The sequence below is a fragment of the Cnephaeus nilssonii genome (genome assembly GCF_951640355.1).
Source record: "Cnephaeus nilssonii genome assembly, chromosome: 10".
Lineage (NCBI taxonomy): Eukaryota > Metazoa > Chordata > Mammalia > Chiroptera > Vespertilionidae > Cnephaeus > Cnephaeus nilssonii.
Window position 1 is genome coordinate 10,600,097 of NC_137081.1, and position 11,989 is coordinate 10,612,085.

Genomic DNA, 11,989 nt, shown 5'->3' on the forward strand with positions numbered 1-11,989 from the left:
CTAAATATTTAGTTATTATCCTGCAATGCCTATTACACACTTGTTCCTACTTTGCTTAATGACTCATCATCTAGAAGAAAACTTTGCCAACGCCAGAGGTGCTGGTTTGCGAGGTTTGCCATAGCTACTCACAGACTGAGTGACTCAAACACCACAAACGTATTCCTGAGAGTCTGAGGGGACAGAGTTTAAGATCAAGGTGTCAGCAGGTTTGTTTCTCCTGAGGCCGCTCTCTCTGGCGTTTGGACGGCCATGTCCTTGCTGTATGCTCACATCACCGTTCCGCTGTGCAGACCCATCCCTGGTCCTGGTGTCTGTGTGTCCAATTTGTTCTTAGAAGGATAGTATTCGAATGGATTAGGGCTCATCATAAAGGCCTGGTGTTAACTGAATGATCTCCATAAAGGCCTTTTATCAAAATACAGTCCCATTCTGAGATCCCGGGGTTAGGACTTCAGCATTAGATTTTAGGAAGAACAAACTCAGCCCATACACGGGATGTTTTCACTTTTCAAAATCTTCTTTACTTTTCATAATCCTCTTGACTTGCAAATGTGTTTTCTTTTTAACAGAGGTGTCTCACAGATATTTAGACTTCAGAGACAGTGAGTAACCCTTAGCTTCCAAAAAGCCTGTACTTCTGTATTGTTTTCTTACAACTTTGCCTCTTCTTTTACAAGATACACTTGAAAAACAACAACAACGTAGTAGGAAGATACACTTGAAAAACAACAACAACAACATAGTAGGAAGAGTAGTGATTATCCAGATTTATTAAATCTAAAGTAATTAAGATTAATCCATAACATTACATTGGCACAAGGATAGACTCACAGAAGAATAGAACAAAAAAAGGAGTTCAGCAACAGGTCAGTATACATATAGGCACTTAAATTACAACATAATTGATGCCGCATATCATTGTTATTAGTCAATTGACTAACATGGAAAAAATTAACTTTTATCCCCATTTCATAGCACACACAAAAGTAAAGTCCAGGTTTATTGTATATCTAAATGTAAAAGTAAGCTTCTCAAAGACAAAGTGGTTTTCAAAGTGTGATCCTCAGACCACCAGAATCAGCATCATCTGAAAGTTGTAAAAAAAATGCAAGTTCTTAGGCCTCTTTGCTGACCTAAAGAACTAGACATTCTGGAGGTATGTAAAAACATTTCTTTTTAAAGAAAAAAAAAATCACAACAAAACAGCTCCATGATGATGCTGATTTCCACTCAAGTTTGAATATCACAGTTTAAGGAGAATATCTCATGTCCTTGGAGAAGGAGAAAATAATTTACAGGAGTAAATGACAATCATCATAACCAGGGGTCCTCAAAATTTTTAAACAGGGGGCCAATTCACTGTCCCTCAGACCGTTGGAGGGCCAGACTATAGTTTAAAAAAAACTATGAAGAAATTCATATGCACACTGCACATATCTTATTTTGAAGTAAAAAACAAAACAAAACACAGCAAAAACACCTGCATGTGGCCCGCAGGCCGCAGTTTGAGGACGCCTGATCATAACAAACAATATTAATCATTGTATCCCATTAAAAATTCTTCCCATTGCCGAAACCGGTTTGGCTCAGTGGATAGAGCGTCGGCCTGCGAACTGAAATGTCCCAGGTTCGATTCCGGTCAAGGGCATGTATCTTGGTTGCGGGCACATCCCCAGTAGGGGGTGTGCAGGAGGCAGCTGATCGATGTTTCTCTCTCACTGATGTTTCTAACTCTCTATCCCTCTCCCTTCCTCTCTGTAGAAAATCAATAAAAGTACAAAAGTTCTTCCCATCACAATACAAGTTTAAGAGAGTAAAATATAAACCAGAGACTGGTAGAAAATATTCACAATACATATATTCAGCAAAGACATTATATATCCTCAAATCAGTACACAGACATTATATATCCTCAAATCAGTAAGAAAAAGACCAACATCCTTCCTCACCACACACACACACACAAAAACACATACACAAACACACACACAAACACACACACACACACACACGCAAATAGCTAAAAATTTAAACTGGTCCTTCACAAAAGAGTGTATCTAAATGGCTAATGGCATGTGTTAAGTACCATTAGTCAACAGGAAAATACAAACCATAAACAACAATTAGATAACCATAAATACTCACACAAGAATGGCTAAAATTAAAGGGGTTAGTAATCTATAATAATAAAAGTATAATATGCTAATTAGACAGACATCCTTCTGGACGAAGCCAGGGCTGTGAGGGAAGGCCGGGTCTCAGATGCCAGAGGGAAGCCGGTGCTGGCAGCCTGGGGAAGGAAGGCCTAATCTTGCATGATTTTGTGCATCAGGCCTCTAGTATCAAATATGAGTGAGTTTGTGGAGAAGATGAAAGGGAGACACGGTGAAAACCTGTTTACCAGTATCTATTAAGTATAAAAACATGTCCCTCCTGTGACCCAGCAATTCCATTCCCATGTATATTCCTATGAGAAATGAATGTGTATGTTATCAATATACACGACAAAAATGTTCAATGATCCCCACTCCACAAAGTCAAGGACTGTCCTTGAGGTGTTAATGCCCCACATCTGCAGTTTTGAGCACCCACACCTGATAATCCCTTCTCACAGGTGTCCGACCACGTCATGTAAAAGCCTTAGGACACAATGCAGAACACTCCAGTGCAGCTCAAGTTCAGGGCTGTTGCCTTGCAGTCGCTGGGGGGCGGCGAGGGGGGAGAATGGACTGAGGAAATGTGAGGCAGGACAGAAGAGGTGACTGATACTAGGAGGTTTTTAAAAATTTACCTTTATTACAAGCAGGTCTTTATGAATAAACATATAAAATATATTATATACACAAAACCTATTGTTTTTCATAGGAAATCTTCCATAGGCCGGTCTGTTCAGTAACTAACTCCCAGTTATTCAAATACAGACGCCCATTCAAATACAGACATTCACAAGCATCAAGTTACAGCTTTAATGCTGTCTAAAGAGAAATGCCTGTGAAACTCTGTTGCTCACCTTCACTCTATTCGATATTAAAGACGAGTGCCTGCCCGGCTGGTGTGGCTCAGTGGTTGAGCATCGACCTATGAACCAGGAGGTCAGGTTCGTTTTCAGCCAGGGCACATGCTCACATTGCAGGCTGGATCCCCAGTGTGGGGTTTGCAGGAGGCAGCCAGTCAATGATTCTCTCTCATCAATGTTTCTATCACTTTCTCCCTCTCTCTCTGAAATCAATAAAAATATATTAAAAAAAATAAGGCCAGTGAGTTAAAAACAAAACAAAACAAAACACCCTTTCCCTGATGTGCCGCTGTTCACCTGCAGTAACAGCTGTTCATCTGTTGGGACCGTTACCCTAACCCACCACTTTGAGAAGATAAGGCACACTCAGTATGGCACCTTGCAAGTAAACTATTGATGTGGGAAGCTTGACCCTGGTGTACTTACCCCATGTATGTTCCCCATAGTTACAGACAGCCTCACATGAAATCTCTATATTGCACTATAACATGAAACTATAATTTCTCCAGTTTTTGTTAGTTACTCTCCTTGAATCTCCAAATTAAAGTATGTATAAGAAATTATACCAAGTAAATTCCTGTAAACCAATTTAATTTCATTATTCTAAAACCACAGTTACATAATTTCTACCGATCCAACTTGCATTATATTTTATTAAAAGTATCTTCAGACAGATCAATTCTTCTTCATATAAAAATTATACACAGTAAAATCTAATTGGCTAATCAAATCTTGAATTTTACCTGTAAAAGGTTCGCTTTGGAAAGTTAACTTTTGTAGCCATTATTTCTACAAAACTTCAGTTTCCCCTGATTGTATAGATCTAAATAGTACTATATGCAGTTGTAGCCACTAAGTATTTTACTTTGTTTGGTTTTGCTGCTATTTATATTTATTTTAAGATGTAGATAAAGCAAAAATAGTCCTTAGTTTTGGATTAGTTTCTTACATTGCTAATTAGGTTCTCCAACAAACTTTGCAAACTGTGTACTAACTATGCAGACTCTGAACTGATGAAAGAGCATATAGAACAGGAGTAAGTGTTCTCTGTTATATAGACTGTCATGTTCTCTACAAATGAAGATGGTTAAGCTTCTTGGTTTATAATCTTATGGCTTTAATTTCTCATTTGTCATATTAATTCTTAATGAATAAGATTGGGACATTCACTACAATGATGAATACAAATATCCTTAGAAGAGAAGCCAAAAATGTCACCATTTAGTAGGATGTTAGCTGTTTTGGGGTTTTCTCCCCTTTATGAAAGTGAGAAGGTGCCCTTTCATTCCTAGTTTTTGACGGGAGAAGGTGCTCAATGTTTCAAATGCTTTATTTCTACCTATTGAGATAAAATATGATTATTCCCCTCTATTCTGTTACTATGGTGAATGATAGTGATTGATTTTTAAATTTTAAAAAATCTTCCTTGTCTGGGATGAACCCAAATAGTCATCATATAATGACCTTTTTATATAGTGCTATATTCTATTACATTTTGTTAGGAATTTTGAATTGATGTTTATAAGAAATATTGGTGTATAGTTTGATTTTCTTGCAATTATCTTGTAAGTTTTTAATGGTAGAAATATGACTTCATAAAGTAAATTAGGAATGCCTTCTTCGTTTTCTAAAAGGTTTTAATGTAAGGCGGGTATTTCTTCTTTTTCAAATGTGTGAATTCAACAATCGTTCTGAGCCACAGGTTTTCTTTGTGGGAGAGTTTTAATAACAAATTATTTTAATATTTACTCTTATTTATGTTTGTCCACTATATTTTATATATGATATTTAACAATTATATTACATATTTTATTAATATCAACCTAATCAGATGTTATCTTCTTTCTTTTTTTAAATATATTTTATTGATTTTTTACAGATAGGAAGAGAGAGGGATAGAGAGTTAGAAACTTCGATGAGAGAGAAACATCGATCAGCTGCCTCCTGCACACCCCCCACTGGGGATGTGCCGGCAACTAAGGTACATGCCCTTGACCAGAATCGAACCTGGGACCCTTGAGTACGCAGGCCGACGCTCTATCCACTGAGCCAAACCGGTTTCGGCAGATGTTATCTTCTTACCTCAGTTAAAACTGTGTTTTAAGGAACTTTTAAAAACAATTAAATATTTATTATTGAAAGTATTACATATATCCCACATTTCCCCCCAATGACCCCTTCTAGAACGCCCTCCCTTCTCCCGCCCGCGCCCCCCAACCCCCAACCAGGCCTTCATCACCCTATTGTCTGTCCACAGGTTATGCATATATGCATACAAGTTCTTTGGTTGATCTCTTCCTCTGAGATTCTGCAGTCTGTTCTATGCTTCTGTGTCTCTGGATCTATATTGTTCATCAGTTTATTTTGTTCATTAGATTCCACACATGAGTGAGATCATGTGATACTTGTCTTTCTCTGACTGGCTTATTTCGCTTAGCATAATACTCTCCGGGTCCCTCCATGCTGTCTCAAAGACTAAGAGACAGTATGGAGGGACCTGCTGCATGGCATTCCATGGTGTAAATGTACCCCAGCTTTTTTATCCACTCATCTACTGGTGGCACGTGGGCTGTTTCCAGAGGTTAGCTATTGTAAATTGTCCTCCTGTAAAGGTAGGGGTGCATATATCCTTTCTGATTGGTGTTTCTGGTTTCTTAGGATATATTCCTAGAAGTGGGATCACTGGGTCAAATGGCAGTTCCATATTTAATTTTTTGAGGAAACTCCATGTTGTTTTTCGAAGTGGCTGCACCAGTCTGCATTCCCAGCAGCAGTGCACGAGGGTTCCTTTCTCCACATCCTCGCCAGCACTTGCCATACTTTTTACAATATCAATCCAGATAATTTTATATGGATGTGTCTTTGCAATTCTTTTTTCATTTTAATTGATTATTTATTTATTTTGATAAACAAAAGCCAAGTTTGTTTGTTCATTTCTTGCATTTGAAGTACTCCTCCATGACATCCTTTGCCTGAGACTCTTGGCCCTAGTCCTTAACCACCACGCAACTGCAGCCAACCACTTCCCGGGGTTTCCCCTCTCTGTCGGTTTTACAGAGGCCTACCCATTCCCCGAGTTTCTTGTTGTCGTCAACCTTAATGAGGCTGATTTGGTGTTCAGCACAAAGAGCCTCCACCAGCTTGACGTACCTAGGCTCATCACAGTTGGATGCAAGTACACAAAGGTGGGCTTGGCGCTTGTCTAAGGCTTTGGCAGCTTCGCGAATTCCGCCTGCGAGGCCAGGGTGGATGAGGGCGGCCTTCAGCGCCTCTTGCAAAGCAGTGTTAACGTGCATGACCCCTCCAGCAGCAGTGCCTGCCTCGGCCATGGCGGTGGGTTATGGGTAGAGCCCAATCTTGAACGCACCCAAACCTCCGCCTCCGCACAACTCCGCGGCCGCAGGGAAAGAGCTGCAATTCTTTTTTTAAAATCCTCAACCGAGGATATATTTTTATTGACTTTAGAGAGAGAGAGAGAGAAACATTGATTGCTGCCTCCTGCATTGGCCCCGACTGGGTTTTGAACCCACAACCTCGGTTTGTGCCCTGACGGTGATCGAACCTGAAACTTTTCAGTGTATGGGACAACGCTTCAAGCAGCTGAGCCATCTGGCCAGGGCCTTTGCGATTCTTGTTTCATATTTTATTTGGGGTATTTTGTCAAGAAACCAAGTACTATCCAGTAATTATATCATCAGTTAATCTTTTCAAAAGTATTAACTGTCGCCCTAGCCAGTTTTGCTCAGTGGTTGGAGCACCGTCCCTTGAACTGAAGGGTCCCGGGTTCGATTCCAGTCCAGGGCACATACTTCAGTTGCAGGCTAGACCCCTGGCCAGGTGTATACACTAGCATGGATTAGTCCTGCCACACATGTTTAGACTGTTATGGAGGCTCAGGTGCTTAAAAACCAATAGTGTAAGCATTCATGCCAATTCCAGGCATTAAGCAGTTATTTTTCATATTATCGGGATGACACCAAGGAGATGCAGAAAAGCCCTGGACTTAGGGCCACAGTTAGGGGGCTAGTTCTGGCTCTGCAGCTTAATGATCGTGGGGCATTGGATGAAAATGTCACCTCTTTGGAACTCAGTTTTCCTGTTTGTGATGAAGGAAATGCCGACGATAGTGGTGTCAGTGAAACAGGTAGAGAACATGAAAACAGCCGAACGTTCCAAACTGGAAGCAAACACTTCTCTCCTTAGTCTATTAGGTACGTTTATTCATTCCTTAGGAAAGCCGAAAGTTTTTGGTCATAGAAAATGGTCCCATAGAATTCATTTTAGCTTGTCACGTATAAGATAGTCAAGGCTGTTGAGCTGAAATCATCATAAAATTAGGTAACACTTACTGATCGTTTAACGAGACCCTTTATATGTTCCTGTGTAGCATAAGCTTTATAATAACCCTCTGAAGCCTGCTTTTACTACCTTAGATAATAGGATTGGAATTAGATTCAGTAATGTATCCATGGTAATACATCTGGGAAATGTCAGAGTCGGCCCTTAAACCAAGACTGTATAGAACGCAAACCTGACCACGGAGCCGTATGCGGTGGCGTTCTCCTGTGACAGTGACATTGGTAAACAGAGGTGCTTCCGTTTCACTGCATATGATGGGCCATTGGACCGTTGCCGAACCTGTTTGTTCTCTGTGGCTTCACCGCTCAGTAGCTGGCAGCGTGGTGCAGAGGGCGAGGGAAAGCCAGCTGGGGAGACGCCAGTTCCTGGGCAAGCAGGTCAGTGGCACGGACCCCCAGCTCTCTGGGTTTTAATGTGGGGGGCTCATTTTTTAGAGAGGCAGAAAGGGCCTTCAGTTACATTTTTGGTGGTGTGTTTTTTTAACCTGACTTTTCCAGGAAAAGCCTTACAAAAGTAATTCCTTCAATCTCAGTAACTTGGTATGCCCATGTTAGATGGAGAAAACAATTTAAAAAAATCACCTGGACCACAATGTAAATCCCATGTGGGCTCAAAGGCTGTACAGAATGATGTGTAATGTTAACAGTGGTTATTCCTGGATGATGGGGATGTGGAGTTTCAGTGTTTTTCAGACTGTGGGGTATTACTTTGAAATGGGAAAAAGGAAACAACTTTCATTAATGTAAAAAACAATGCACTTCAAAATCTTACCTGTTCACTCCATGCAGACCTGTATCTATATAGGCCTTTGGTGTTTACACTTTGGGCCCTGAACGGTTTATTTTTACAACACTGAGAGAAGAACCACGTCTTCACTTTAAATGCCAAGGACAGTTTTTATTGAGATTTTTAGTCTCCTTTTAAATGGCACATAGAAGATAGAAGAAGATATTTTATGTTGGGCTTGTGGATATGACCCATCTGGGTCATATTTTTTCTTCCGATACTGTCCCATAGCTTTTCTTTGCCCATTTAAACAACGTATACATTGTACTAGAAGCCCAGCGCACAAAGTTCGTGCACAGTTATGGTCCCTAGGCATAGCCTGCGATCAGGGCCATCTTCCCTGGCTGCCGGCAGCCGACCCCGCCTCCCACTGCCACCCACCCGGGTTCCCAGTTTGCCATCAGGCGATGGGAGCCTGTGGGCCAGGGGCAGGGACCAAGAAGTCGGCCATTCCCATCCGCTCACCGGCCCCACCCCTGCCATAAGTTGCCCTCTGTGTGTGGGGCGACCGGTGGGGCATGGCCTTGGCCTGGTGCCACCCGCATCCCTCACCACCTACCCTCAGGTTCCTGTTCACCATTGGGCGATGGGAGCCTACCGGCCGGGGAAAGGGACCAAGAGGTGGTCAGTGCACCTCATAGTGACTGGTCGAGCGGTCCTTCTGGTCGTTCTGCCATTATGGTTGCTGGGCTTTTATTATATAAGATGTTTTAAGCACATGTGTGCACTACTTTTTTAAAAAAATCTTTATTTTGAAAGTATTACATATGTCCCCGTTTTTCCTTCCCCATTGACCGCCTCCAACAGTGCACTACTTTCAATACTATTGAGTTAATATTTTAAAGTTTGTATTTCCATCCTAGTTTAATTTCTTTTTGTTGTTGTTTTTTTTTATTTGTTTGTTTGGTGTGGGGTTTTTTTTGTTGTTGTTTGTTTGTTTTTAATTTAATTTCTGTATCCGAAGATTCTGGGGCTGCTTTACTTCTCAAGGTAAGGAAATGCGATGCACCGGGTCCATTCTGGCTTCCGTCTTTTGATTCCTGCCTCAGCCAATCAGGTTAAATGCTACAGCTTAGATTTTATTGGTTATTGCTTCTGAGCCCACATTTTTTATATTGGGTAGTTTGTATTTTGTTACTGAGAGTATTTACACAAAGAAGACATTCTGTTATTTCCCACATCTTCCAGTGCCCCTTCTGTAAGAAGTAAATGAGAAAGAATCAGCCTCACAAGGGTATTAATTGCCCTGGTTTTATTTTCATTCTGTGGTGGACACACACACCAGTTCAAACGACCTTCTCACTCCTACGGTCCTCAGGTAAAACCCACATTTTGAAACAGGGGAATGATAATGGGATCTGCATTCAGTACGTTAGGAAATAAAGTTTTCCGTTTATGCCATCTCATAATATTTATAAAAGAGGCTCAGAAAAATAGAGCACACACTTCATTTGTCCTTATGCTGTGAGACCTCTACGTTTCCAGATGGTCTGTAAAGATAGTTATGTGAAATAAACACCCATAGTTGAAATACAAACACTATATTGTGCAAATACTGAAACCTGCTTTGCTAAAATACAGTTTGTTTCTAACCATATCAGAACTATGTTTTACAATTAATGACAGATTCCAAAAAATATAAAGTTTCATCTTCTGATCTTAATATGCCCTGGTATTCCTGCCTTTCTTGTGAAGTGGTTGTAGCGAGATTAGACAAAATCTCATTCTGGGGCTTGTCTAAGGTTAAATGCATTCTTATTTGGAATTAAAAGGTATATCCCCCCCCCCCACCTTTAATATAGAAAGCATCCAGTTACTTGGAAAGCCTACGCTTGGTTAAGGTTAATTTGCTTCATATTCCATGGTTGATCTAGATTTAGACAAATAGCAACTGTTCTGTGTGTTTGTTCTGTCCTTTCCTTCACTCTCTACTGAATATGAGGCTGGCTTTCTTTATTAGCAATCTAGGCACAATAACCATCATATTTCCGTTTCTGGCCCCTAAATTAATGAATGAGCTTCAAATAACTAATCTTGAGAAAATAGGGTTACCTTCATTTTAATAACAAAGTTTCCAATGTGCTCTTCAAAAACAGAATTGCTAAGACCTGCTGAAGGTATAACTAGACTTGCTAACAAAGCAGTTAATATTGCATTTGGGTTAAATGGACAACTACATACTCTCTTGTGTTGAAAGTGTTAGAGACACAAGAACTGAATAATAAAAATCACTTGTATTTTTCTTTTCTTGTCTTTCTTTTTGTTGTTGTGGTTTGTTTGTTTGTTTGTTTGTTTGAGAACCTTTGTTCCTGGGAAACTGAGGGCAGTATCTCCTCACATTCACAGTCTGGTATTCGGGATTCTGGCTTGGAGAGACTAGTGCTTTTCCTCCGTGTTATGGTGTCTTTGTTTACACGAGGTAACAGGGTCTGCTTCGTATGCATGTGAGGGAGATAGATATATTTGAACTAATGCATTAGTGAAGTAAATTAGTAAAGGAAAAATGACACAAACTGAAGACACAGAGTCCGCATTTTCTGAAATATTCAAAGTTGAGAGCAGAGTCACCAGGGGTATAAAATTTAGATTGTGAATCATAATCATAACCCCTGGTGACTGGATCTTCGCAGAACAGACAGTATTGCATTCTGGGGAGTTTCACTGAATAAAAAAAAAAAGAAGAGTTTAAAAAAATACTTCTGAAGGGATAAGCAAGTGAAGAAATAGGAAGAAGCATGTGAAAAGATTTCAAGGGAAGACTTCATAGCCTTTTCCTGGGTCCATGTTTCTGGCACTCAGATAAGATCCTTCCTGCCTACCCAGTCCTCGGCCACAGCAGTGGGGTTTTCTCAGGGGCTCGTGGGCAGTTCCATCGTGAGGCCAGACCCTCTGGGTGAGCGGTGGGCTGCATTTTACCTACCCTGGTCCATACAGGGACTCCAGCTTGGCAAGCATTTCTCTTGTAAATAATAAATAAGCCTCTTTAGAACTAAGAGCATATTGAAACTTCTGTGAACAACTAAGTTAAACGTTTTCTTATGGAGATGCAACGGTCTGGATGACGAAAATAACACACTTGGGGAACTGCCCCAAACCAAAGGGTCGGAAGGAAAAAGAGCAGGGAACTGAGTGATTGGTGTGTGTGTACAGCGGCTGTGTGTTCATTAGCTGCCACTCACTTCAGTGAAATACCCTTCCCTCTAGTACTCAGGTTCAAAGCCCTCTGAGGATAACGGGTTTCCTTAGCCATCAGAGAGAGCCTCAGACCATGCCGCTCAAATGGAAAAGCGGAAGGATAAGACACTCCCTTATGGATCAGCTTTCTGTAATTCCGGCAAGAACTACTCTGTGATAAAAAAAAACACGTCAAGAAATATGTAAACATGCAAATAGGTATGAGGATAGGGTGTTTAGGATGTCTCCCTCCTTCAGACAGAAGTTTCAGGAACACCGTTGTTGGTTGCCTAGGGAGTGTGCGCCCCTCCTCCTCAGGAGGAATGTGAACACTGCCCATTACATCAGCAATGTGTCTGGACACTCTTGTGGTTGATGGCAGGGAGAGAGATTTTCCTGTTTCTACAGTGGATGGACTTAGCAAGTAAGTCATCCTGCTACTCCCCCATGGAAACTCGATAATGGATTGAGGGGTGTCCATGATTTTCTACGAAGGAAGAAGTTTACGTAATATTACATTTTAGTCTCTAAGTGGAGAAAACAAGCACCAAGTTTCTCTGTGAATCTAAAGCGAATTGAGTTCTCAAGTCTTATCCTACCTTTCTAACTAAAGACAAAACTGGCCTGGTTCTAGTGCTGTTTTCCATAACA

General features: G+C 40.8%; 1 protein-coding gene across 1 annotated transcript; it reads right to left on the reverse strand.

Moving 5' to 3' along the window:
• Nucleotides 1–5,961: 5,961 nt before the first annotated feature.
• Nucleotides 5,962–6,380, reverse strand: LOC307106434 (small ribosomal subunit protein eS12-like). The gene has a single exon (XM_079782978.1). The coding sequence runs from the start codon at nucleotides 6,346–6,348 to the stop codon at nucleotides 6,007–6,009; it is 342 nt and encodes a 113-aa protein (XP_079639104.1). The 5' UTR covers nucleotides 6,349–6,380; the 3' UTR covers nucleotides 5,962–6,006.
• Between the last annotated feature and the right edge of the window lie 5,609 nt (nucleotides 6,381–11,989).

Excerpts from the sequence above, each read along its gene's own strand:
- LOC307106434 (XM_079782978.1), bottom strand. The coding sequence starts at position 6,348 with ATGGCCGAGGCAGGCACTGCTGCTGGAGGGGTCATGCACGTTAACACT.